Genomic DNA, 27,991 nt, shown 5'->3' with positions numbered 1-27,991 from the left:
GGCCCTAAACCCTTCCCACATCAACTTCCGGGGCTCGCTTTCCTGCCCGCTGCACAGTAGGGTTCCCAGTTCCCACGGCCCGCCTCCGCCGCCATGGCGCGCGCCGCTGCCTCAAGGCTCGCCGCCGCGGCGACCTCTTCCCCGACGGTGAGCTCCCTCCCCCATCCTCTCCGCTCTCTCACTTCTCGTCCACACAATCTCGAGTCACCAAGGCTGACACCTTCACCTCCGTACCAGCGCGAGCTGTTCGCTCGCCACCTCGCCGCCGCCGCGGCCACGGCGTGGACTGGTCCGTCGCGGCTGCCCGAACCAGGTGAGAATAAAAAAAACTTGCGTGAAATGTTTGATGCCTTCAGCCTTCTGAATGGATTATTGGAAGGAGGCTTGTGCACGTGTGTTGCTGATCCGGTGAATTGGGTAGGGAGGGAGCGGCGGAGCGCGAGCTGGTGGTGCCCGAGCAGGTCTTTCCATGGTGAGTACTTCGGCCGACATGATGTCTCACGTTTCCATTTTTTCATATGCGGTGGTTCATCTTGCGAAAGTAGTTGTGGCTTGATATATGTTACAACTAGTCTAGAAATGACAATTTAAACAAGACCACATGTTCTGGTTAATGTTAGCTCTGTCTTTCTGCTTTCTGTCCGGGGAGCCAGCATTTTTACAGTTTGCATACAACTTTGTTAGAATCGTGTACTTAAATCGTCTGATTCATTTAAGAGCCACCATCCCAAGTGACCTTGACCTTCTGCTTCTGAGTTGTACTTGAGTGTAAGTAAATAGGCATGCGTAGTAGTGCTTTTGAAAATATTAAGGGAATTCATGTGCTATGTTTTTTCTGTTTTTTACACTATCAATAGAACAATAGCTACCTCTCTCTCGCCTATGAGAAAAAGAGAACAGTTATTTTCATGTGACTGTAGCTTCTAAGAAAGCTGAGCTAATACTTAACTGAGGTTGTTACACAAATATTTAAGATTGTCCTGGAAACACAAATTTAAATGATGATGCATACACAAAAACCCAGCAACAACAGTCCTTTTTATTTCCAAGCAAGTTGTGGCAGGCTAGAGATCATAAAACCCAACACGAGGCACCCCGTATAAAAAAAGTAAGGCACCAAAATGAACAGACTAACAAACAAATAACATTGTCTTTGCCGGTCACTGAATACTGATGCTAAATTTTCTTTGCCCTATGTTAGGCGCTTAGGTTGCTTTAGTAATTATGCATTTTATTTCTTAGCGTACCTTGCTATTAATTTTGATGCACATAGCCTATGATAAAACATCTGCATTTCCATGATGTTAGCCACGAGGAGGATGAATACAAGGGATTACTATGATGTACTTGGAGTGAGCAAGGATGCTTCTGCACCAGATATAAAGAAGGCATATTATGCGGTATGCATCTTTATTTGTCCTAGTTAGGATGTGCACCTCCTTTGGAAACAAAGCTAGTGTATTGTCTTTTGATGGACATCATTAAACTTCTGGGGTTTCATATTCCTTAATTCCCCAATGTTACCGTACTCGAATGTTGAAAAGGGGTGGCCCAAATGAATTTCACGCGTTGTTTGGCTTATATGCTTTTGTTTGACCATGCAAAATAGTACAGTACAAGTTTGTTTCTAGTTGCTACATATGATTGGTTTCTACACTTGAATGTTGAACCACAAGGTCCAGATAATGTTCCAATCCTGGCCATTGTTTGGCTTCATTTCCGATCCTGATTTCTATTATCTGATAGCTGAGCCAGGATAAAACTCCATATAAACCCCATCAAGGCCTCAACTATAGTGGATTTCGTCCTCAAGTCCTCAGCTATGAAAATGATTTGAACTACACGTTTAATCATCAAAAGCAGTACGAAGCTTCACCTTGTCCTAATGCAACCTTGATTGTGCTGACTTTATCCTAGGTAAGTTATATGCTGGTGTAGCTTCAATCATCAACATCTATTCCATCTTTCCTTCCTTTCTTTCTAATATCTCCCCCTCGCTTCTCTCTTCTGTACCCCACACTACCAGGGGATGGCTCAAGCCTTCCAGGCTTCGAGCTTGGTCTGATAGCTTTCTCTATTGATGATCTGGTCCTGCTCTTTGGCTCTCTGCTTCCTTTCTGTGCATCTCAACCTTGCTGCCTGGAGGGTCTAAGGTCTAGTTGTCTTGAGCTGACAGTTTCCCTTAGCTTGGTGTTGCTATCCTCTCTCTCTCTCTCTCTCTCTCTCTCTCTCTCTCTCCAGAGAGTCCACATCCAGGGCACTTCACCCACTTCACTTCTCTTCACCCCTACTGATTGTTGTACCTCCTGTGATCTGTTCAGTTATTCTTGTGCTTGTGATATTCTTGGCTATGCTTCTCTCTTCTTCTCCTTGCAGCTTTTCTGCTACTACTTTTACTATATCCTTCTCTGTGCTCTTTGCTTTGCCTCTGGCAGTTTCTACTGTAAATTTCTAACCATCCCTCTATACTATGCTACTTACTGTAATACTGATTAACTTTGTCTCACCGATATGGAATACCAGTATGGTGATATTTATACAGTGATACTCCCGTATGCGATTTGAAAAACAATCCTATGATAATATAGAGAGTGCCAGAGGATTACCGTATCAGATATGTGTACGGCGAGGTTAGTGAAAGTATTGGAGATACATCATACATGGCTGATTAACCTATGTGATTTGCAACTACCACAATATATATCTGACTACCTGTTCAGCTCATGCTATTTTTTGCTCATCTTATTTTTGCCTGGGTGTCTTGGCTAGGTGCTTAGGCACCTGGGATGTGCTATCGTTGCTTAGTTCACCATGCTAATCAAGGAATCATGTTTTGGATATGGAAACTCATGTACAAAAGCATAAAATTCTGTAGAACTTGTCAAGACTTGATGATCTGCTTGCGTGTATGGATAATCATAGCAGAGTTTCAATGTGGAAGATATGACATTTGAATGATAAGATGGACAGATAACTCTAGAATCAGGTAGAATAAGCCAGGGTCAACCAACTGGGATTCCACATTGGGAATGTGCTTCCATTACAACCCAGATTGCATAATGGGATCAATTTTGTCATTCTTCCATTTATGTTCCCATTCATTTTGTTTCTTCTACTTCCTGTTATCTGGTAAACTTTTGGTTTTAACTGAACTTATCATTCTTCTCCAGCTTGCAAAGAAGTTCCATCCTGATACTAATAAAGATGATGCCAATGCAGAAAAAAAATTTCAGGAAGTTAACCGTGCCTATGAGGTATGAGGTTCTTGCAGATAATTAGTTACCTTTCATGAACCATAGATTCATAGTACATGATCATTGTAAATGCTGATATTATCTGTGCATTTGTCAGGTCTTGAAGGATGATGATAAGCGTGAAATATATGATCAGGTTATTGGCATTTCTTTTTTTAATGAAAAAATTGTGATAATATAAGAAAACGATAAGCTTGTGCTTTTGTGTTTATCTTGGCTTGCTTACCCTGCGGTAGCATTAATTTCCATAACTCATATTGCCATAACAGTTAAATGTTTTATGCTTGGTATGACCCACTTTTGTAATTGGCAGCTTGGATCTGAAGCATATGAGCGTCATGCAGCAGGTGGTGACCCTGCAGGGCAGGGTTTTCCTCAGGGTAATCCATTTGGTGACATCTTTGGAGACGTAAGATCCATTGTCCTTGGGATTTATTTTATGTCATAAATTTGCCCTAGGTTGATCTGTACTGTGATTTTAATACACCTGTCATTTGGTGAAGTTATGCATAAGACCTATGATTCACAACTTAAATACACAATATTTCTGTTCGATTGTTTTGCATGCTTCAATTGTGAAAAATATGCATGGAAAAAAAATCCGTAGGCAGGCGGCCATGAAAAATCATGTTACAAGGTTGTAAATTTTTTATATGCAGTTCTATTATTTTGTTTCTTCTGCATAGGCCTTTGTCTATGTTCATATGTTAGCATACATGAACACAGTTACTCTTTCATGTCACGCGGCAGGCTAAATATAATTTTAATAGTACCTTGTCAATGTTTAGCAAATTCCTCTGCTCGTTTTTCAAATCTCTTATGCATATAATTCACTCCTTGTTATCTGCATTTGAACTATATTTGAACTGTTGTACGCACCTGATATAGTTTAATTTTGTTATGTCAACCAGATCTTTGATAATGCGTGCAGAGGAGGCCAAGATGTCAAGGTTTAATTAGTTTTTGTCTACAATTGTTTCCTTGAAATCAAACATATCGATGCAATGGATGTTTTCATTATCCCGCAACTGTAGGTTTCTGTTGAACTATCATTCATGGAAGCTGTCCAAGGCTGCAGAAAGACCATTACATATGAAGCCGATACTTTCTGTGGAACTTGCAGTATGTGCTTTTGCTTGTATATTCATTTCATTGATGATCCTCCCCTTTTATGCTTGTTTTTAATGTCCAGAACTTCTATTTTGTTTTTGCAGATGGAAGTGGTGTCCCCCCTGGAACTGTGCCTAAAACATGTAAAACATGTAAAGGTTCTGGTGTGGTATGTATCCTTTGGCAGCGCATTTTTCCATGGCATGTTTCTTACAGATCAGTACCTCCAGTAAAAAATAGATGGGATTTTGGCAAGTTGATTCTGTTTGCAAATTCGTTTTGTTTCGGTTATTCAAATCAATTTTTTTTTCACCAAATGCCCTGGAACTGAAAGTGTTAACTGTTTCCTTGTTCTGCCTTATGTGCTTGGAGCTCCAACAACAGTATATTGAATAAAAGAGAGTACTCTGACCTTCAATATGTTGTCATGAATGCAGATATACATGAAGAAGGGTATATTTTCTCTTGAATGTACCTGTTCCCTGTGCAATGGAAGTGGAAAAATTGTGAAGGTGAATGCTCATCTTTTTTCACCAGTACATTCATGTAAATTTGGTTATTCGGTATTTCAATGTTAGTTTCTGCAGCAAGTTGAACATCATAAAATCTCGTTTGTCATGAGCCTTGGTCATTGCCTTGAAATGTTATGCAACATGCCTGTCGCAATACCTATATATGTGGTTTATCACTTGTGATTATGTTTTCCCTTCTTGGTGGCTTAACTTCTTTTGCTTTCCAAAAACCGATTTGTAGAATTTTTGCAAGACTTGCAAAGGAGAACAGGTAGTGAAGGGGAAAATGTCAGTCAAGCTAGACATAATGGCAGGTAAGGAGAAATTTTCTTTACTGATATATGTATATGCTTGACATGCAATCTGAATTTTCTGTTCAACATGCAAAACATCAACTGAATATATTTCTTTTTACTGGTGGTTTGCAACTTTGCATACTGTGAAGTGTAAACTTGCGGTATAAGTAACACTACTAGCCTATGTGGAATAACAAGAGTTTCCAACTAGCGTACTTGGTATTATACAGGCACCACCTTTTATGCACTACTAAGTTAAGAAAGTTAATATACAAGGTGAATAAATCATCTAGCAGCCCTATTATAAAATATGATTGTACCGAATCATTCCACGTTTCTGCTTGTTCTGTTAACATTTGTCACTTTCCTACAATCATGCAATCGTGAGTATTTATTATGAAATGAACATTGCAATACTCATTTTGGTATATTATAACTGAAACGTTTTTTTTCAGGAATTGATGATAATGACATCATGAAGGTTTTTGGGAAGGGTGGTGCAGATGTTGAGCGCAATAAGCCTGGTGACCTTTATGTTACTATCAAGGTTTCATTTCTCTTTTTCTATAGATGCCAACTCTTGCCCTCAGTTTAGTCAAGAGCTATCCAAGATCTCAAAAAAGTAAAAGGTGAAATCAATTTTCATTTTCCTTATTACAGGTCAGAGAAGACCCTATCTTTCGGCGAGAAAGCAATCATGTGCATGTTGATTCTGTTTTAAGCATTGCCCAGGTCAGCTCTTTCTTATAACTCTTTTTTGTATTTTTTGTATTCTGATCAAGGTACATGTCCATGCTATAAAAGTTTCATCTTTGTTTCAAATAAAATCAATCTACATCTTACTAGCAAGCACACAGTAAGTGATCCTGCTTTCTTTTGTATCATCACATGGTGTACGATGGGAGTATCCTTACTTGATCTAGGATTTAGTTGACATTAGATATGTTTTTTCCTTTTCTGGAGAGAAAAAAATGACAAAAGGTATACCATGAGAAGTATCAAAGTGCTTGGATACCTTTTGTCCATTTGATACCACCCATAGAATTCAATTGCCTCCTACAAGCAAGAGATTAATTTTTACACATCTTTTCAGTTTCCTCTTTCTCCATCCTTTCGCTTGTTGGTGGCAACTTGGTGGATATGCCATCTGACCCACTGGCCTTTATCAACACTGGTGTTTCCACCACTCAAGCCTCCCTTGACTCTCCCAAACACTAGATCACACCATCTCTTGATCTTTATTAGTCATCACTTGCCATAAATCTCCTAACCAGTAAAACATTGCTGGAGTAGGATGATTTAGTGGTAAGCGCAAGTAGGCACTGCCAGGCATGCCAGAGCAGCTATCATGGGCACTCACAAATATCAGGTATGGAAATGGTGAGTGTGCACTACCCCAGAGAACTGTGGTGTAAGGGACAAGTGTGTATGTCTGTTGGGTGGAGGTGGATATCCATACAGAGGGGTGGTGTGATAGTGATAGCCTAATAGGCGGGTGCATGGGCCCAAAGTTCAATGGTGGCAAGTACCCTGAATCCCTGATCATGGTCACCACTGCATAGCTTGATACTTCCTTTGGAATATTGTTGTTTGAATAGTCCTTTTTTTGGATGATGAAGAGCTCGAAATTCTAAAACAGTAAAACTGCTCATTTACAGGCTGTCTTAGGTGGAACGGTCTCGGTACCAACCCTCACTGGAAATGTTACAGTCAAGGTATGCATTCATTCTTATGAAATCTTGCATGATGTTTGCCAATCACTGCAGGATACCTCTATTTGCTGTCCTAAGTCTGCCGTGTTTGTGATATTGTCTAGGTTCGCCAAGGTACCCAACCAGGAGAGAAGGTCGTCCTTCGGGGCAAAGGTTTGTTATTGGAGTTACCATAAAACCCTTTTTAATGGATTCTTGGATTAGTTGATCGGTCACTCTGGCCTTTTGCTTCTTGATAACTGGTGAAAGAGAAGCATGCTGGATGATAGATTTAGGGTTTTTTTTTCTGTTCTTTTGTCAGATGATAGTATTGTAATTAACACATACTTTTTTTTCAGGAATAAAAGCGAAAAACTCATCGGTGTTTGGGAATCAGTATGTTCACTTCAACATCAGGATTCCAACGTACGCCTCGGTGTTTGTCATTTCAATTTTATTTGGCAAAGCAGTTAGGTAATCACAAAACAATTCCTGTTTCCAGGGAGGTGACACAACGGCAACGGGAGTTGATAGAGGAGTTCGATAAAGAGGAGTGCACAGACCGGGAAAGAGTTGCGGCTGCTTCCGGTTGAAATTTTTGGCGCTGGCATTCATTGGTCGTACACACCCATTAGTTGATGGCCCCAGCGCCCTTTGTAAGGTGCTTAGGCACCAAAACTTACTGTAATATTTTGACCCTCATATAGCAGCTATCTGATGTATAATGTATATACATTACGCGCTGTTGTTACGCTAAGTTATTGTAACATTTTCAATTGTTTATGTTGCAGCTATTAATTATATGAGAAACTAGGGGTGGATCAAATATGGTGAGACAGTTTCCCGCCTTTGTGACGCCATGGAATGGATGTCTTGAGTGATAATCTTTTGATGTCTGCCGTGTATGGTGTATGAAGAGTGAGCTTGGATTCTGGCACGAGCAATCAGCTACTGTTGGCTTGCTTTATGTACTGTTCTTACAAAAAAAAAATGCTCGCCATGTATCATGCAATCGGTTAAGCATGTTGTAGAAGCAGAGTCTAAAATTTTCGAAAAATAAAAAAGAAACAGGGGCTGAAATGCTCGATACCGTTTTGGAAAGCAGAAGCAGCTTATATGGATAGATAAGGAAAATAAGAGAAAAAGTAGCAGGGCAGGGACTGCATATGCAGCCCATCATTTCGGCCCAACTTCAGGAACGGGGGCTGGGCCCGGCCCCAGCCGGATGGCGGCTAAGGGAGGGATTGGATTCGGTAGGGCCCGCCTGACGGAGCGGAGAGCGAGCAGCACCGCGTGCGAGAGCGACACAAGTGGCGAGAACCAAACCGAACGCAACTTGACTCTCTCCGCCGCCGCCCCTCGCGCCCGCCGCGTCCTCCGCCCTCGCCGTCCTCGCGAAGCACCTACGCGCCCCTTTTGCGCTGCCGTCCGGAAGGTACGCGGGTACCTACTCCCTCGCCTTCCCTCATTGTCGTGGTTGCAGTTTGAATTTTGTTGACGATGTGTACGTGAATTGGGGGTGGTGATGGGGGCGGGGGGCGATCTGATTCACCTCCGGGAGAGTCCTAGGGCCTCAGGAATGCTTTATGCGACTGTCTTTGTTGACTGCGCTGTGTTTGGGGCTATGCAGGACAGAGACTGCCTCTTTTCAGGGAAAAGTTGTCCAGTAACTATTGTTACTGCCCATTAACTTTTGGTAACCAAGCATGAGGGATGGTTGTATTCAATTCTATAATCGCCATGGGAGTATTAAATACGTAATGTGCAGTCTACGTGTGCATTAAAGTGCGTCTTTAGGGTATGGTTGTAATTGTATTAGAAGGTCAAAGATTAGCTATACACACCGCACTACTTTACCTCATCAGTTAAAATGGTGCATATTTAATGGTCCATTTTCTGTCGATAAGTGGGGTGGTTGCACTGCTCAATGGACCAGGTCAGAAAAGAAAAGTAATCATGCAGTTAGTCTCTTCTCTTGTTATAAAGTTTCTTTGATGTCGCAATCTGGACCTGGAACCTTGAGATTTTTTGCCTCATGTTAGTACTTCTCTGCAGGTTTTCGCCTAAGGGCATGTGGGTCTGTTAGTTTGCCTCCTGTAAGCTAGTGTAGCTACAAAGATCACCCTTGCAGAAGTATGAATCCTTATTTTGTTGGCTTCCTTGTTCCCGTCGCGGTCTCCCTGCTGCTCCACAAGAGGAGAAAGGCCGAAAGGAAGAGGGGAGTGCAAGTTGAGGTGGGTGGAGAGCCTGGATATGCAGTCCGCAACTATCGATTTGAGCAGCCTGTTGAGACGCACTGGGAAGGGGTGTCCACCCTTGCTGAGCTGTTCGAGCGGTCTTGCAAGGAGTATGTCTACATGCCACTCCTTGGCACCAGGAAGCTCATTTCTAGGGAAACTGAATCAGCACCTGGTGGAAGATCATTTGAGAAGCTTCATCTGGGCGAGTATGAGTGGAAGTGTTACGCTGAGGCCTTCAAGAGCGTTTGTAACTTCTCATCTGGACTAATTCGATTAGGCCACCAGAAGAATGAGCGTGTTGCCATTTTTGCCGAGACGAGAGCTGAATGGCAGGTTGCTTTGCAGGTAATCTATTCTCTGTCTTCTCTCCCAAGTTAAGGATAGACTAGTGAATGCATTCCTGTTCTCTTCACTTGCAATTTGCAACACTCAAGTAAACCAAGGTCACTGGCCACTTTATATCCATAATGCATCAAATGCGGAAATACATGGTTGATGGCAGTGTTAAATAATAACAGTGTTAACTATACATAGACCGCTCAATCAAAATTATTGCCCCAGACACAGGATTAACTCATAGGTTACTCTGTTAGTGCAGGTGATGTACATCTAAGATTTATGTTAAACATACCACTGAATTATGAATCAAGTAGTGCAATGATTTCCTAAGACCATTCATTCTTTCCATTAGCAATATGGTGTAAGTCAGAAAGGACATTCAATTATATATTTGGATGGCCCACTGCTTTGCTATTTTGTACATGGAAAATTTGTAGGAGTGTTCATAGCAGATCATCCATATAAAATAATGTTAGCCACCTTGTATATATCATATATATATATATGGACCTGCTTTTATTAATGGGACATGCTTTTCCATGAAACAGTGTAGTACCTGATGAGCATACCAAGTCACCAGAAACAGCGTGCATGATACTTTTCCATGGAAAAAATATAGTACCTGATGAGCATACCAAGTCACCAGGAACAGTATGGATGATGCATGTTTATAAGTAGAAAAAACATAATTGGTTTTTGAACACATTTACTTTGGTTCCCCTTTTTCTTGCTTCGCCTCATTTTTCATCTTCTTACTGTTGTGTTATATTAAACCTTTGCACCCTGAAATTCTGAGTTAGACATTCCTTTTCATTTGCAAGGCATGCTTCAGACAAAATATTACAGTTGTCACCATCTATGCCTCATTGGGAGAGGAAGCACTATGCCACTCACTAAATGAGGTCAGTAACTTGTCTCATGTTGTCTCTAATTGCTCAGTTTTCATGCGATCTGCTTCTCTTGGTTTATCAAGACAAATCAGTTTGTACTATTAGTGGCATTCTTCCTAATAGACATCAGAAAATAATTTGTACCAGTTGCATGTATGTATCCTTCCTAATACCGCTGTTTCAAGTAATTAACACCTGCCTGCTATTTGATATGCTTCTATGTTTAACTAATTTGTTCATTTTGCTCTCCAGACTGAGGTCACTACTGTAATTTGTGGCCAGAAAGAACTAAAAAAATTGATTGATATAAGTGGGCAGCTTGACACTGTCACACGTGTTGTTTATATCAATGAGGAAGGCATCTCAGATGAAGTTTCTTTAGCTCGAAATAGCACGAGCTGGATAATCGAGTCATTTGATGAAGTGGGTAGGTTAGGAACTGAAGCACCTGTTGAAGCAAACATGCCTCTCCCATCTGATGTTGCAGTGATAATGTACACAAGTGGTAGCACCGGCTTACCCAAGGTTTGCTTTATGCATCCTGGTTGTTTTTATTTTGTTCTTTCTGTATCAATTTTTTTTCTTGCGTACTAGAATTTACGAGGGAGTTGCTTCATAACTTGCTTAAATAAACAAAGAAGTGCAGTTATATCTCTGCTGCTGAACTGACATATATCTTAATTGTTTACAGGGAGTTATGATGACCCACTGCAATGTCCTGGCTACACTCTCAGCAGTTATGACCATCGTGCCTGTACTTGGTAGTAAAGATATATACTTGGCCTACCTCCCACTTGCACACATTCTTGAGTTGGCAGCTGAGGTAGCTTTCAATTGGCATCTGAATGGGCCAAATATGGTCACATTATTGTTTATTAATCTTTATTCACCATACGAAAAACTGTGCTTTTTAGGCACTAATGGCTGCTGTCGGGGCCTCTATCGGATACGGATCACCTTTGACTCTGACTGATACATCGAGCAAAATAAAAAAGGGAACTCTAGGTGATGCTTCTGCACTGAAACCAACATTGATGACTGCCGTACCTGCTATACTTGACCGTGTTCGTGATGGTGTGAGGAAAAAGGTTATGCCCTTTACACTGTTCTGGTCCAGTGTTCTTTACTGGTTATTGACTGCTATCATTTGTGCTGAGGTGACTTCAGGTGGATGGTACGGGTGGTGCAGCAAAGAAATTGTTTGACATTGGCTATAACCGCCGGCTTGCAGCAATCAATGGAAGCTGGCTTGGTGCCTGGGGGTTAGAGAAACTCTTGTGGGATACGCTTGTGTTCGGAAAGGTGCGTGCAATTTTGGGAGGAAAGATTCGGTTTGTACTCTCAGGCGGAGCACCTCTATCTGGAGATACTCAGAGATTTATCAATATATGCCTTGGGTAATATTATTTACATCCTCATTTTGTTGTTTGATGGCAATTATCTTGGTTGTCCTGGTCTGAAATTGACAGCCTTGTGCACTTTCAGGGCTCCAATAGGTCAAGGGTATGGTCTGACTGAAACTTGTGCTGGAGGGACATTTTCTGAGTATGATGATACATCTGTTGGCCGTGTTGGTGCTCCACTACCTTGTTCATATATTAAGGTCAGCTTTGGTTTCTCAGCCATATTTCAATTTGAGGTGGATCAATTTTTCGCAACAAAGCTGCTTTTGTCCCATTGTGTGATCTGTGTGGATATTTTATAAATTTTTTAATAACTAAGAAGGTTTTTATATTGAAGATCTTCCTTAATTGGGGGAATAAGTTGTTTGTCATTCTTGTTTTCAAGATGAGTTACATGCTTGTGCTTTGAATTTTCTGGCTTGTTGATCCTATGTCTCATTGCAGATTTGTTCTGGTGATAGTATAGTCAGTGTTTACTGTTGACCTCTTGCAAGTCCTGACGTATTGTCCATTGTATTTCAGTTGATTGATTGGCCTGAAGGTGGATACTTAACAACTGATTCACCTATGCCTCGGGGAGAAATAGTCATAGGGGGTCCTAATGTAACCAAAGGCTATTTCAAGAATGAAGCCAAAACAAATGAAGTCTACAAAGTATACTTGCCAATATTTCCACGGGATACTTTATGAAATGCACTGATAAATTTTCTTTCACAATTTGTGTAGCACTAATCTCATATATCTTGTGAAGGATGATGAAAAAGGTATGCGGTGGTTCTATTCTGGTGATATTGGACGTTTCCACCCAGATGGATGCCTTGAAATCATTGACCGTAAGAAAGATATTGTGAAGCTTCAACATGGTGAATATGTATCTCTGGGGAAGGTAAGCAATATTCTAGTTCTGGTCAGACTGGCTGATGGCACTGCTTAACTGATTGGGCGATAACAGGTGGAGGCTGCTTTGATTGTGAGCCCATATGTGGAGAACATCATGGTTCACGCTGATCCTTTCCACAACTACTGTGTTGCACTTGTGGTAGCTGCACATAATGAGCTGGAGAACTGGGCTTCGCAGCAAGGAATTAAATATAGTGATTTCTCTGATTTGTGCCAGAAGCAAGAGGCTGTTAAAGAAGTTCTTGGGTCTATAGCAAAGGTTTGTGTTCTCTATTGACCTCTGTCAACATCTGGTTGCTATACTGTGGTTGGATCATTACAGATGTTTCATGCTTGGCTCAATGCTTTTGCATGTGCATTTATATGGAATACAAGGATTTAGCATCCATGGACCACCATGGTCTCTGTCATCCATGTGTTCATTTTTTTTCTTCCCTAGATGTAAGAAATTATTTATAAGTTTAACTCTAAAAGTATGCATACATCATATTCACTCATACTGTGCTTAGTTATAATTTCTCGATAATGCCATGCATGTTACCTTAGTGTGTTTCAGAAGCAGCATGATATTTATCTCTTTTAGGCAAAAAGTAGTGAAGGAATATTTATTTGTTGCCACTTTTGATTCAACCCAAGACCATGACTGTAGTTTCATATATGTTGACATCATTGGCAATGTTTCTGCATATCTGAGGCCAACAATCATATCCACGTACTCATGCACGCTGAGAGTTGCAAGCATGTTAGGCAAGACAAATCATACGTAATTTGACTGCACTGATGCACTTGCCATTCCTCAGGCTGGAAAGCAAGCGCGACTTGAGAAGTTTGAGATCCCAGCCAAAATCAAGTTGATACCAGAGCCATGGACCCCTGAGTCGGGCCTTGTCACTGCTGCCCTCAAGCTCAAGAGGGAGGTGATCAGGAAGACGTACGAGAATGATCTGGCTCAGTTGTACGCCTGACGGACTGCCATTCTTTTTGACACGTTCAGCTGTGGAGATGATATAGAGCGCCAACATGTCGATGCTAAAGGGGATAATTCAGGTAGTTGATCATGAGGATTGTGTTTTTTTTTGTAACCTTAAACTTTAAGTTGTGGGCTTGTGGCTTCTCTTGAATCTTGATGCTGAGAAGGTATCCTGCCATTTCAAGAGCACTTCTATGTAGCCTCATGTGATGCTTCCTGCATGTGTTTATAATAAAATCGCATTGGATTCTCGTTGTTTTTGTTCTCTTATCCTGAGATTACTATTGGATGCTAGTTTTATCTAGAATGGTGCGGTGCCTCTGTTCTTCCACTCGTCGAGTTGTTAAACAAGGGTCAACCGGATCTCATGGAAAAACTGTCAGATTCGGGATCCGTTCGTATTGCAGTGGTATGTGATCTAAATTTAACTTTGCCAAGATTATCATATTGGTTAATGAAGTTAGGCATTTGAATGTACGATTGGAAGCCGAGTAGAAGTGCTATGAGGAACAAATAAAAACCAAAATATTAAACTGGCATGCCACGGGGTACACACATTCCTCCAATCACATATGACATATTTGATGTTTTGGACAAATAACACGGTAGCATTTACCTCTATTTTATACTATTATATTTTTAGCTAGCTGTCGCCCGTGTATTGCAGTTTTCAACACATCTGCAACAAAAGGAATGTAAAAATTAAATTCAACCATGCTTGTCGGGCTATATTCATTATTTTTTACAGATGGTTGAATCTTAAAGTTGCATACAATATTTTCAAACCCATCCTAAGATATACAAAGAAACACACGAGTACGCTATATGCTCAAAAAAATCCTTTCAACCACATAAATTTGTACACAATTTAGTGTAAGAAAACCCCAGGTAGAACCAACCAACACCATCTTTTTACTAAGCCATATAAAGAAATAATAAATATAACTACACTAAGAAAAACCTTAAAGCACATAGATATATAGTTATATACACGAACCACCACACGTAAATAAAATTCCTATTAGGCCCCGTTTGGTATGAAGGAATTAGAATCTATTTAATGGAGTAGGCTAATTTATATTGGAATGTGGCATTCCACAACTTTCCAAAGTTTATATATAAGCCTATCTTAAATTCATGAGGTGGGAGATGGAAATTGATTCTATAGATTATGGTTATTAGAATGGAATTCAATTCTTATAGCACGCTCTTAGACTCGCTTCTCTATGGTAGAAGTGCAGCATATAAGTATCTCTCCCATATCACCAACTATAATATACAACTATATTCCACACACAATTATATTAGCTTAATTAATTTGTGTCTAAATTATGATTATTATGATGGAATTCAATTCCAATGATCCAAACGGGGCCTTATAGAACCAACCACTCCCGCCGCAACCAACTCCCCAGTAAGTAATAAAACCATAAATGTATAAAAGGTATTGATCGGTGATCAATTTACCTCAAAATCTGCCAAATTTCTAGATCATTACAATGTGTCAATTTGCTACCCTTCTCTATTTGAGTATTTCTTCTTCGAAATCCGAATCAAATTGAGCACTTTCACTCTTACAAACACACCTACCGCTGCTAGTACAAAACCCTTTCTTATATTCTACCTTTTGTTCTCGCCCACACCATCTCCTGCTTTTTTTTTGGCTCACCCCGGTAGATCCATGCCTACCGACTCTTCAATAATAAATATAGGATTATAATTAGATTGTTAGTGAAAACTTTTCTAACAATTTTTGTTATATTTCTATATCTTGGACGAGAGATCCAACACGCTATTTTCCAGCCTCTCTTCTGCTTGTAGTCTTTCTTCTTCTTGATCCAAATCCAATCGAACTCGCGATCATGCTTGTATTTGCTCTTCACCTACTCTTGAGCCTCCGCTATCGCCTCCTCCTCCTGCCTATTGCCACCTAAGAAGCTATCCTCCTTCACTTCCTCCTCATTGCGTGACCTCTTTTTCGTACCGGAATTTCATTCTACTTACTTTCTCTCCAGCGAGATACCCCCTGCATTTCTCCTCCACCTCTAGTGGATGTAGCCACCAGATTTGCCGGTCCTTCCTTACCAATCACTACAAAGTCCGCTGCCTTTGCTCTAAGTTCTATGTGACCAACTTTGAATCTCTAGTGTGGCGTTAACAACTGCAACATCGATCTCCTTTGTGACTAGCAACTGTCAAGTCGTTGATGCCACAGTGAAGGTCGACGGTTGATTGAAAAGCTGTGGATCTTGTGGCACCTTAGTGGTTAGAATAACTTTAAATCTCGTCAGAATTTGTGAAACTTACTGGAGAATGCTTAAAGATATAGACGTACAAATCTCGTTGCTTAAGGTAAGATGAGTATAATGTCACGTTCCGAAATACATCATAAAATTATTCTTATTTACTTTTTATATTTACAAACACAATATCTTTGAAGCTATTAATAATCAAAGTATTAAAAGCTCGACTGAATCCTGACAAAAGTTCCATGATATGATCATATGCTTCTGTCACGAAATTGACTTCTCTAGTCGGAGTTGCGTCTCTCCTGCGCAGACGACCTGCAAACTGATTCGAATTTAATCCATATTCAGCACATCTTTGCGCCATTACCAATTTTATTTCGTATTTACTGAAGAAAATACAAGCCAGGGGCACACGCAAAGATCGCGTTTTCACCTCCGACAAAGTTCGCCGGAATTCGTGAAAAGAAAATTTTGCGGTTTTCGTGACCCTCGAGGCCACCCAAGAAAAGAAAACACGGCAAAAAAAAAAAAAAAAGGCATGACTCGTCATCTGTCCGGCACTCTCTTTCCTCCCCCTGCTGCTGACGCACCCGCCCGACGGTCGCCGCTTGCTCGCTCCCTCACCCGCCGCCGCCGCCGCCTCCGCCTCCCGTCGCAGCGCGTCCGGCCGCCGACCATGGCGACGGTGGAAGGGGACAAGATAGAGGTGCGATTCATTAATCTCTCTTTACTTTTGGTAGTTGGGGGGATGGGTTCGCAGTCGCATCTCCCCTAATCTTCTAGCTCGGGAGCCTGCTAAAGATAGCATTTTTTTTTTCTAGCTGCGCAGCCGCCTGGATTAGGACCGAGAACCCGGCGATCTGCGGCGACCAGGGAGACCGGCGATATGGCCGGCGGTGCCGGGGAGGGGGAGCGGGAGGGGCCCCTCGGATATGTGCTCTCGCTCCCAGCGGCGTCGCTGCCCCTGCCCGTCGCCGTCTCCTGCCTCGACGCCACCGTCCCGCGCAAGGCGCGCAGCCGCCTACGCCTCCGCGTCCAGCCGTGCGCCTGGTGGGCCTTCAAGCTCCCCGTCCCCGCGCCGGAGGAGGCAAAGAGCCCAGCTCCCCCAGCGTCGATGGCCACGAATCCGACGGAGGAGGCGAGGTCTCCTCGTCCCCAGCGCCTGCGCGTGCGCCACGGCCCGCCCCCCTCCCCTGACGACCCCCACACCCCCTCACCGGCCATGGAGAGGCCGGCTAAGAGGGCAAGGAGGTGCCTGCAGTGCGGCGCGGTCGAGACGCCGCAGTGGAGGTCGGGGCCGATGGGGTCGGGCACGCTCTGCAACGCCTGCGGGGTCCGGCTCAAGGCAGCCGGGGCGCTGCGGGAGCAGGTGCACCGGCCCCCTCCAGCGTCGGCGAGGACGGTCGCCGAGCCGCCCCCGGAGAGCCCGGTGTCGGACTCGTCGCCGGACGGCCCGATCTGGGAGCCTGGGTCAGTTCCCGACGTGTACCTGCTGAGGAAGAAGCCGCCGAAGCAGGGGAAGCCTCCACCTCCGAGGATGGAGCCAGCGTCGCCGCCGGCGCCGGCGCCGGCGGTGTACCTGCTCAAGAAGAAAAAGAAGAAGCCGCCGAAGGCGTCCAAGAAGAAGCCGTGGCGGCCCCGGAAGTCATCGAAGCGTTGCCTGCACTGCGGCTCGTCGTCGACGCCGCAGTGGCGGGAGGGGCCGATGGGCCGCAGCACGCTGTGCAACGCGTGCGGCGTGCGTTACAGGCAGGGGCGGCTGCTGCCGGAGTACCGGCCGCTGGCGAGCCCTTCCTTCGAGCCGTCGGAGCACGCCAACAGGCACAGCCAGGTGCTCCAGCTCCACCGACAGCGGAAGGGCCAGAAGAACCAGCCCCCTCTGCCAACGGAGCAGCCGCGACTCATGGACGACCTGACCGGCGCGCTAGCGTGCAGCGGCGATGGCGATGACCCGATGAACGTGCTGCTTCCCCGGCGGTGGCACGACAAGGACGAGTACCCGCGAACCCCGCTGCACCAGCCGCTGCCGCAGCCGGCGGACAGCCTCCCCGGCGACCCACGCGTTGGGGGCATCGACGCCACCGCCCAAGGACGTGGCGGCCGCGGCAATGACCCAAACGGCGCGCCGAGCTCGCTGGACTCGTTGCTGCTGGAGGGGCCTTCGGCGCCGCTGATCGACGACGGAGATGAGTCCTTGATCGAGTAGCTAGCCTATCCAACTAGGGAAAATCAGCTGAGATGAGAATAGTAATCTTCTTCTTCCACCTTTTTACCGGTAACATTATCGCCTTTGGTTGTGTGTATCTGTTCCTCTTGGAAAATTTTCGTGTAGAGCTTGGTCGATAACTTGATGGCAGGATTTGTGGCAACGCTCCAGCTAATAATTCTGAGAGTCATGTAGGTTCGCTGCGGCAGAGGTGAAAATGGCATGATGGTATATTTGTGTACTGCAGTGGGAGCATGCTTGCCTGCAACTCATCAACTGCACCCGTACCTTCATGGTACTCCCGTCTTGTCCAAGTGAAGTGATTGCCGAATTGGGCAAGACGGCGTGCATCCAGGTGGAGCGCTCAGGCCTAGGCAACCACAATGTGCGCAAAAACAGTCCGTGGGAACTAAAATATTAAAATATTCCATTCAGCCTCTCTGAAACCTACCTATTCCTAGGGTTGCAGATTGGGTGATGCTTCTTCTCTGTTTTGCTGTGCACGCAAAAGCAAGAGAGAGAAACATGTCACCTGCCTAGAATGACCTGAGCAATCTTTGCCGTGTTTCACTGAATTGGAAGGAAACTGGCAATCCAGCTGAGACGGGAGAAAGAATATTAAGGCCGGTTTGGACGGGAGATGCTTTTAACACTTTTTTATCACTTCCCAAACACATGTGTTAAAAGGGATGTGTTAAAGTTTAACATCCCTAATTTCATAAACACCTCAAGGAGATGTTAAAAGTTGTTAAACTTGTTAAAAGTGGTCCCCATCTCTACTTTTTCCCACCATTGCCCCTTCTCTCTCCTCCCTCTCTCTCCGCCAGCCATAAATGAGGGGGCAATGGAGTCATTTCCCACCAAAGGTGTTAATAACACACCATCCAAACACCCCAATGTGTTAAACTTTAGCACTCCATTTGAGAGTGTTAAAACTTTAACACAGGGTATCCAAACAGGCCCTAAGTCTCCTTCCTTCGACTCTTTTCTCAGTAACCCTATCGAGCTTGGTTGCGTGTCTCTGTTCATCTTGGAAAATTTTCGTGTGGAGCTTGGTTGCTAACTCATATTAAGTAAGTATTAGGCCAAATCTTAGTGGAAATTTCATGAACATTAAATTTCATGCCACATCAGCAATTTTGCTGATATGGCAAGATCTTTATTAGAAGATAGAATGAAGAGTTTCATGTATCTGAGAGGAATTTCATCCCCATAACACTTAACAGGCACAATTACCTAGTTTCCAGTTTTGGTAACAGTGTAATAAAACTGTGCATTGAGACTGGCCTCATGCGAACCTCATTGGTTTGTAAAAAACTAACTGCTCAACGAATAAACTTAGATCCATAAAGGACACTCAACATTTAAAACCATCAGAACCAAAGTAGAGGTATTTGATAAAACTTGTATAAAATTCATCATAAGCCAAAATAAATTATAGGCCTGGTTTGGTTCCCTGACTTATTTTTAAGCACCCGTCACATCAAATGTTTAGATACTAATTAGGAGTATTAAACGTAGACTATTTACAAAACCGATTACATAAGTGGAGGCTAAACGGCGAGACGAATCTATTAAGCCTAATTAGTCCATGATTTGATAATGTGTTGCTACAGTAAACATTTGCTAATGATGGATTAATTAGGCTTAATAGATTCGTCTCGTCGTTTAGCCTCCACTTATGTAATGGGTTTTGTAAATAGTCTACGTTTAATACCCCTAATTAGTGTCTAAACATTCGATGTGACACGTGCTTAAAAATAACCCATAATAGCTACGACACTGCAATCGAAGTGCATTTAGATGCAATGCAAAACCACACGACTTCAATTTCTTCATAATCTACAAGACGTACAACAATGGATATAACCATGGAGAATCATTTTTTTTTTTGATGGAAACCATGGAGAATCATTGCTAAGCTACCAGTACCAATGGTGCAGCTGGCGCGCCTTGGGCCCTCTTCTAAGAGGGTTGCGCGCCGCCGTGCCGGCGCGGTGGTGCCATCACTTGCCGAGCGGGAGCAACCGGGGCATCTGCGAAGGATCACGGATGGGCCTTAAGCCGAACATATGGACGTGTTGAGGCGGCCCTATATGCGGTCGTGGGCTCGTGCCTCGTGGCAAGCGGTCAACTGGCGAGCCCCACCGGCCCATCCCACTTGTGAACTGTCGAATCACACACCTGCCGCAGTGGTCTTCTTCGTCGACCGGCCGCACCTCTGATATGGCTGCTCGTCTGCCTCCTCCCTCTTGCCGTAAATCCACGGGCCCACCATGGCTAGGTCGCGAGGGAGGCGGCGGAGGTGCAGAGGCGATAGATGGCCACAGGCTGAGGTGGACGATGGAGCGGACGTCGAGGCGGCCAACGCCGTGACAACAGCTGACGTTACTCCTCCCGCGACCTCGATCTTGTTCACGCCACGCCACTGCACGATAGATGTCAGGTTCATGCTGTTTGACGAGATTTTGTGCAACTGTTATTCCAAAGTGTGACCATAGCATGGGCCATTTACGCTATCTATCAAGAAGCAAGGAAAAGAAAAGAAGAAACGTGCATGCTAGCAAGTGCGCATATAGCCATCCAGTTGCAGGTGACTGAGCAAGAGAAGCGAGGACCTTTTTGTTTGAAAAATGCCAGTCCAGTCCAGTCCATGCTTTTATTTTGTCATTTTACAGACACCACGCAACATTTATGTTCATGACTCAACATGAGTTGTATCCTTGCATACCTTTCCTTGTCCCTTCTTAATTACATGCCACGTCAACGAAAATCATGCTTAACACATGCCAGCAAGAATAAAACCCCTTTTGGGATTCCTCCATTTGATTCAAATTAAAATGCTTGTTATTTTAGTTTTATTTGCAAAATCTTTGAAATAGTTGTTGTTTTACAACTTATTATAGGCAACTTTGCCATGCTTGTTTAGTCCACATACCCCCTCTTAACCTCTTTGATTGCATAACCATGCATGAATATTTTAGGCAATATTAATTGAGAGTAAGTATTCCAAATTGGATATGGTACATTTCAATACCAGATTTTCTTGAATCCCTTTGCCTTCAATTAAGTCGCTGCTTTGAATCCAGGAATTCACCATAAATAATGGTACAATCATTTTACAAACTCATGCCAACCTATAAAATGAGAATCCACACTAGCTTTAACAGCTAGCACATACTTTCCCATAGAAAAACCATATATCATTAGAACAAACACAATATAAGATCCATAAAAAAAAAGAGCACCCTTTAATTTCCACAGTTCGTATGACACCTCACAGTAGTGTCAGCTTAATCTTGTTTGACTCTATTTTTTGTTTTTGTTTACAAATCAGGGCTTTGGGAACTATCTTACTTATAGTGGTCATGTACCCACATAGTTTGCCACTAAATCTACCTAATAAACTAAGGCTGTGCTTCACAAGGCTTGCATTACTATGAGCAATTGAAATTTAACCTACAAGCTCGGCACACGACTTATGCGAACCGACAGCCTACAATTTCAAAGAGATAAAGGTGCAAATGGATTTTCAAAGGAAATGGGTGCAAAGCGACAATATACACATTATATTGATTCTTAAAGGTAAGTGGGATGAAAATGGGTGCAACCAAACGAGCTATAGGTTTTTGAAGGTAATAAGAAGAAATGACAAGTACATATCCATTACCGACGACGCTGGCAAAGCGCAAGTCTCCATCACCGACGATGGAGTCCTTGCCCGCGCAGCAAGAGATCCCGGCCCCGGAGTACTACCTCGCCAGCGAGCTGCGCGTCGGCGCCACCGACGACGGCTCGGCCAACAACGCGGTTGCATCCAGCTCCGGCATGGCTGGCCCCGTGGGCGAGCCGGAGTGGCTGGAGCTGGACCCGTTCCTGCTCGATGGGCCGGCGGCGCCCATGATCATCGAGCCGGAAGGACCCTCCTGGATCGTCATCGACTGTGGAGGAAGAACCCGTGAGGATGCTCATCTTCTATAAATCGTTTACTTGTTTCCCAGCTGTAACTTAGATAGGATATCGACTTTCAATCTGTAGTGTTTGTTTCGTCTTAAAATTTTGGCTAAGTTCATCATCATTGCAGGACTTTAAATAAATTTGGATTTTTATATCTGCGTTTGGTCTTAAAAATTTGGTTCATTGGCTGCGCATCTATTTGGTCTTAAAAAGTTTCGTGTGCAATCTAGTTAGTAGCAATGCTACAACAAAATCTAGGAAATGTTATACATTCGTTTAGTTGTGTTGCATCATATGATGATACGTACCAGCAGCTGTTCTTTTGGATAGGAAATTTTGCATGTCAGGTTTCATGAGTGGAGGGCAAGATGATCGTAGTGCAGTGCTCTAGATTCCCGAATCTGAGACACCAAGAGACCTCTACCTATTCAGTGTTGCAGATTACCATATGGTGAGATTTGCTTATATATACTGCCACGGACAAAAAGAAAAGCAAGTGACAGGCATGTCACGTACCTCCACTGTTCCAAATTGTATGTTGTTTTGAGTTTTTTAGGTTCATAGATATTATTATGCACCTCGATATATCTATGAACCTAGAAAAATCAAAACGACCTACAATTTGGAACGAAGGGAGTACTTAGGATGAGCAACCCTTGCTACGTCGTTTCATTGTTAATTAGTCGATTCTAGCTTGCGTCGACGTGAGGCTCATCACAAAGAGTTTTTTGTTCTGCCTATCTATCATGAAGAACAAACAACAAAGAGTTTTTTGTCTGGTGGACACCGCTAAAACGTGGTTTTGTGCCAAGCACACTCAATTTGCCGTTTTAGGCTCCTGAACACTGCAAAAGGCATCGATTTGTCTACTACACATCGGCTCCATTAAAAAATGGGCTCCATTAAAAAATGATTTCCTGGCCGGAAGGATGGATGGCGTAGCCTAGGAAGACCAAAATACCCCCTTCAGATACACCACCTGCACATCGGCTGGCAGCTGCATCCTATCCAGATTATTCACGGCACCATCCGTAAAAAATCTCGCTGCCGCCTCTGCAATTTTTCTCGGCTTGCCATAATCTCCGACGACTCTTCACCGACCGCCACCAATCACACACACCATGCCTCCTGCCACTGATGCAACTTAGCTCTGGCAAGTTCTCCCCATCCGCGAGCTGCACTAAGAGACCAGGCCCGATGGTTGCGACTTGGTCCCCGTTCCCCGGTCTTGGAGTGGAGCGACTATGCAGCGATGACTCCCCATAGAAGGTGTCAAACCTATCCTGGGTTCCTGACGGGTAAGATTCAAATTTCCCCCAAGTGATTTGAGGATCTAGGGTTCAGAACATGGCATGGGTTCATGAGATTTGGGGGCCTAGGGTTCGTTAGATATATATTTGGGCTTTAGCAATATCCTTATAGGAGTTGATTACATCTGTGCTTGTAGGCTCGGGCTTGTCATTCATCAGCCGCCCATAGAACAGAGCATACATTATGTTTCTTGTGTAGTAGCAGATTCGCATGCACAACCCACACAACAGAGCGCATGTACCACCCTGGCAGATCTCTTTGATCCTGTTATTAAATCTGGGACTGAGGAAAACCCTACAGATGATGATCCTTGGGGGAAAAACGATGAAATTGAGTATGCTGGTGTAAATTATGAGAAGGTCTTTCATGTTGACTTGATTTCTGATGATGAAAATGAATTTGATTGCATTCAAGCTAGGCACGCCGTTTACACACATGCAAGCAAGCAAACACAAGCTAGGCAGAGAAAACACACGCGAGCGCGCACGCACGCACGCACACATGAAGCTCCACGCATCACTTGACTCGTGGCCAAGCGGAAGTCTCCATCGCCGGTGATGAATCCCTTTCAGGTGCCGACGACGATGGCTGGCACGGCCTCCAGGAAGCCGGCCCGGTCCCGGATCGGAGTGCTCGCCGGCGAACAAGAAGAAGAACAAATAGCAGCAGCCGCAACACACGTGGACGACAGCCAGGACGACGTCGACCTGATGAGGAGCTGCATGGGTATGCTCCACCTGACGGTGCTGTGACTCGTTGCCAACAACGCAGGTGCGCCCAGCATGACTGACCCGGTGGACGATCGAGGCGAGCTGGCTGGACCCGTTTCTGTTCAACGGGCCGGGCCGGCAGCGCCCATGATCGACGTCGAGGAGGAAGAACCCTGCTGGATCTTGATCGACTAGGTTCTTCCAGCTGCTGGATCGGTGCCCATGATCATTTATGCATTTCCCATTCCAGTAATAATTTATCGATTTTCGTCGGTCTGTTTGTTTAATTTCATCTTAAAAACGTTCGTGTTTGTGGCTAAGTTGTGCGTGGAACACACACTAAGATGGAATTTGTGCGTGACACACTCCACACCTATTCTCAGTGTGTCCACTCAACAAAACACTTTGCTGATGTCCTGTGCACAAAACCACACACCTATTCAGTGTCCCCTAGACGAGAAACCCTTTTATCGTTTAAAGCATGTAGAACCTGCGGGTAAGAAAGGAGCTAGCGACGCCCGCAGCGCCTGCGTCTGAAGAAAGGAGTCAGGCAGAAACGACATGATACTTCAGGCATAAACGCCACGCAGGCCGTAGCGCCAACGTGTTCAGACAGCTAAGTAATTCGTCTGGTTTCAAAGTCGTTAGAAATTTAGAGCCTGTTTGGATACTTGTGTTAAAATTTAACAAGTGTTAAAGTTTTAACACTCTCAAATAGAGTGCTAAAGTTTAACACATTGGGGTGTTTGGATGATGTGTTAAACTTTAACACCTTTGGTGGGAAATGACTCTATTGTCCCCTCATTTATGGCCGGCGGAGAGAGAGGGAGGAGAGAGAAAGGGTAACCTGGGAAAAAGTGGAGAGGGGGACCACTTTTAACACCTTTAGCAAGTTTTAACACCCTCTCCATGTGTTTATGAAAAATAGGGTGTTAAACTTTAACACCCCACTTTTAACACAAGTGTTTGGATAGGAAAGTGTTAAAAAATGTTAAAAGTGGGGTGTTAAACTTTAACAGCCCCTTCCCAAACAGGACCTTAGGCATTCAGTATCGTTGATGACAGGGGAAAAAAAAAGAGACGCGTGGAACTCGCTCACTGCAACGCTGCAAGCGTAAAGCCTGGACCGGACCGGCTCAAGCTACCACCAACTACCCCAACCCGGCCGGACGAACCCAGCAAATAAAACCCGCTCCACCCGGTCCAGTCCGCGAGTACTTTAGGCAGACAGCGCCTGCATCACACTTCAGTTTCGACGTGCTCACGCCAAACGCCATGACGCCCTTGTCGCCCAGCGAGCAGGAGCGCCACCGTGAGACGGCGAGCCCGGTCCCCAACGCCCCGCCGCCGCCGCCGCAGGGATCTGGCCCCAGCAAAACCCAGCGGCCTGCGGTGGCGACCGCCATGATGCCGGGCGGTGGCGGCACGGAGAGGGCGCGGGAAGGGCGCCTCGCCGGCGCCGTCTCGTGGATGGCGGCGCTTCTCCTGGCCGCCGTCGTCGCCGGAAGGGACGCCGCCGTCCCGCGCAAGAAGCGGGGCCCTCGCGTCCGAGCCGAGACGTCCCGATGGTGGTCCTTCAGGCTCCCCGTTCCCCCACCACCGGCGACCCCGAGGGCGGGGACGTGTGGCGACTGCGGCGTGACCAAGACGTCGCAGTGGAGGACGGGGCCGATGGGGCCCCGCACGCTCTGCAACACCTGCGGCCGCCGGCGCTGGGCAGCCGGGGAGCAGTGGGGGGAGCCGCGACGCCGCCGGCGGGCGACGACGCCGACGACCGTCTCAGACCAGCCGCCGCCGCCGCCACCGGACGGTCCCGTCTGGGAAGGCCCACTTCCCGAGGGGTACCGGACGGCACGGAGGAACGCGGCCAAGGGGAGTTCTCCATCGCCTGCGCCCGCGACGGCTACCACGGACTCCGACAAGCCGGCGCCGCAGAACAAGAAGAAGAACAAGGCGGCGGCGGCGGCGGCGTCGGAGAAGCAGTGCGTGCACTGCGGGTCGTCGGAGACGCCGCAGTGGAGGGAGGGACCGGAGGGGCCCGCCACGCTGTGCAACGCCTGCGGCTTGCGCTACAGGCAGAGGCGGCTGCTGCCGGAGTACCGCCCGCAGGCGAGCCCCACCTTCGACAAGGAGAACCACGCCAGCATGCACAGCGAGGTGCTCGAGCTTCGCCAGCAGAGCAAGAACAAGCAGAAGCAGCAGCAGCCTCCGGCACTGGCGCAGCCGCAGCCCATGGACGACACCCAGCAGGATGTCGACCACCTGATGCCGCCGCCGCTGCCGCGTTGCGTCGCCAACGATCTGCGCGTCGGCGCCACCGACGGCGACTCGGCCAACAAAGCTTCAGGTTCAGGTGCGGCCGTCGCGTCGACTGACCCGGTAGGCGAGGCCAGCTCTCTGGATCCGTTCCTGCTCGACGGGCCGGCAGCGCCCATGGTCGTCGACGAACCCTGCTGGATGATTGCTGGATCATCGACCCCATGATCGATCATTTATGCATTTCAAGTAATAAGCCATCGTTTCACCTGATGTGTGCGTGTCGTCTTAAAAACTTGCGTGGATCCTTGTTACCTGCCTAGAGTCATCTGTGGTGAAGAATTTAGTTGTTGTACTCAGTCAGAGGATCATGAGTCTTGGTCTCAGTATGTTTTTAGTGGGGGTTGTGCTTCATAAGGCTTGAAATCGCGGTGACCAATCATTACCATTGCGATCCAATTTTACAACCGGCGTGCAAAGCGATTTAAAAAGGGTGTAACCCGCTAAAAACTAGCGGGAAATAGCATATGACAATTAATTACATAGCTAATAAATGAAAGCTGATGATATACATGTTCGTAAGTCGGGAACCGGCAATCTGCAAAGGCGCAAACGACAATCCGCAAGTATATATGGCAAGTAACGGGCGCGAACCGACAATCCACAAAAACGCATTTATCAAAGGGCGCAAACCGACAACCTCTACAAACATACCAGGCAACGGACACAACCCGACAACGATCTACAAATACAGCAAGTAACGGGCGCAGACTGGCAATTACAAACATGCCGCAGCATCGGGCGCAAACCGACAATCCGCAAAAACGCATTTATCAAAGGGCGCAAACCGACAACCTCTACAAACATACCAAGCAACGGACACAACCCGACAACGATATACAAATACGGCAAGTAACGAGCGCAGACCGGCAATTACAAACATGCCGCAGCATCGGGCGCAAACCGACAATCCGCAAACGTGCACGTGCAATAATCGTGCATTTAGCAAAGGGCGCGAACCGATGATCCGCAAGTTGGTTATGTGACGGGTGGACACCGATATAGAGTACAGTCTACAATTGCCTTAGCTTGAGCAGCGACGGGGCGCAACACTAGCTTGTTTGCTGTGCAACAGAAATGAAGACGACAACGTGACACCCTTTGGCTTTTGCCCGCGGCGTTGATGAGTTGGAGATGGACGACGTCGATCAGTTACTCGTGTTGGATCCCCACCTAGCATCGGCCCCCGGTTTTTGTGGGCGAACGGCTTCTTCTGTTTCCATCGGGGCCGCCGGGCCGGGGAAACGCTCCATCGCCAAGCCGTGGGGTTGTGTTGTGCCTCGACCCTTTTTGCTAGCCGAAAACTAGGCACCCAAATGGCCAGATGACGTCGATGCATGGCCCAGGCGGTCAGCGCGTGTGGATATGATCTATCGGAGCATCAAGCTTGGCCGCGGGCTGCACCGTCCGGAAGGCCAACGACGAAGCTAGCCCGTGCCAAACGACAAGTATTGCTCTTTAAATTTAGGAGAGTGCGTTGTCATACTTGTGCACATCCGAATTCGATCTTGCTTTCAAGTCACATGCCCGTCACAATTTCTTAGCACTTTAAATTTGTCTCTACGGAATCTAATTTTCTCATGACCGGCTTCAAAAGTTCACAATATGTGTGTGTATGTCCAAGTTTGGGACAAAAG

At 45.4% G+C, this 27,991-nt stretch overlaps 4 protein-coding genes across 6 annotated transcripts; all 4 read left to right on the top strand.

Annotated features, from left to right (window-relative positions):
- LOC101765753 (chaperone protein dnaJ GFA2, mitochondrial) lies at positions 1-7,676 on the top strand. Its single transcript, XM_004977223.3, has 18 exons — positions 1-147; positions 238-313; positions 422-472; positions 1,309-1,400; positions 3,171-3,254; positions 3,352-3,390; positions 3,568-3,663; positions 4,166-4,204; positions 4,289-4,376; positions 4,469-4,533; positions 4,802-4,876; positions 5,118-5,190; positions 5,628-5,719; positions 5,833-5,904; positions 6,831-6,887; positions 6,989-7,037; positions 7,223-7,289; positions 7,366-7,676. The coding sequence occupies exons 1-18, from the start codon at positions 94-96 to the stop codon at positions 7,454-7,456; spliced, it is 1,260 nt and encodes a 419-aa protein (XP_004977280.1). The 5' UTR covers positions 1-93; the 3' UTR covers positions 7,457-7,676.
- Positions 7,677-8,144: 468 nt separating this feature from the next.
- LOC101765348 (long chain acyl-CoA synthetase 9, chloroplastic) lies at positions 8,145-13,865 on the top strand. Of its 2 annotated transcripts, none has more exons than XM_004977222.3 (12): positions 8,145-8,298; positions 8,919-9,448; positions 10,264-10,344; positions 10,585-10,857; positions 11,024-11,155; positions 11,247-11,420; positions 11,500-11,729; positions 11,818-11,935; positions 12,258-12,389; positions 12,487-12,621; positions 12,688-12,894; positions 13,436-13,865. In XM_004977222.3, the coding sequence occupies exons 2-12, from the start codon at positions 8,999-9,001 to the stop codon at positions 13,598-13,600; spliced, it is 2,097 nt and encodes a 698-aa protein (XP_004977279.1). In that variant the 5' UTR covers positions 8,145-8,298; positions 8,919-8,998; the 3' UTR covers positions 13,601-13,865. The 2 variants fall into 2 exon arrangements, with proteins under 2 accessions (XP_004977279.1, XP_022683838.1); XM_022828103.1 differs by having other exon boundaries at positions 8,162-8,306.
- Positions 13,866-16,223: 2,358 nt separating this feature from the next.
- Positions 16,224-18,301, top strand: LOC101764676 (ras-associated and pleckstrin homology domains-containing protein 1). Of its 2 annotated transcripts, none has more exons than XM_004977220.4 (2): positions 16,224-16,560; positions 16,684-18,301. In XM_004977220.4, exons 1-2 carry the CDS (start codon positions 16,393-16,395, stop codon positions 18,058-18,060), a joined length of 1,545 nt encoding a protein of 514 aa, XP_004977277.1. In that variant the 5' UTR covers positions 16,224-16,392; the 3' UTR covers positions 18,061-18,301. The 2 variants fall into 2 exon arrangements, with proteins under 2 accessions (XP_004977277.1, XP_004977278.1); XM_004977221.4 differs by having other exon boundaries at positions 16,228-16,560; positions 16,676-18,301.
- A 7,012-nt stretch (positions 18,302-25,313) lies between these two features.
- Positions 25,314-26,522, top strand: LOC101783992 (myosin-1). Its single transcript, XM_012847513.1, has 2 exons — positions 25,314-25,991; positions 26,118-26,522. Exons 1-2 carry the CDS (start codon positions 25,314-25,316, stop codon positions 26,520-26,522), a joined length of 1,083 nt encoding a protein of 360 aa, XP_012702967.1.
- Positions 26,523-27,991: the final 1,469 nt, after the last annotated feature.

This window comes from Setaria italica, chromosome VII (genome assembly GCF_000263155.2).
Source record: "Setaria italica strain Yugu1 chromosome VII, Setaria_italica_v2.0, whole genome shotgun sequence".
Classification (NCBI taxonomy): Eukaryota; Viridiplantae; Streptophyta; class Magnoliopsida; order Poales; family Poaceae; genus Setaria; species Setaria italica.
Note: the sequence above shows the minus strand (reverse complement) of the source record. Positions and strands in the feature narration are given on the sequence as shown.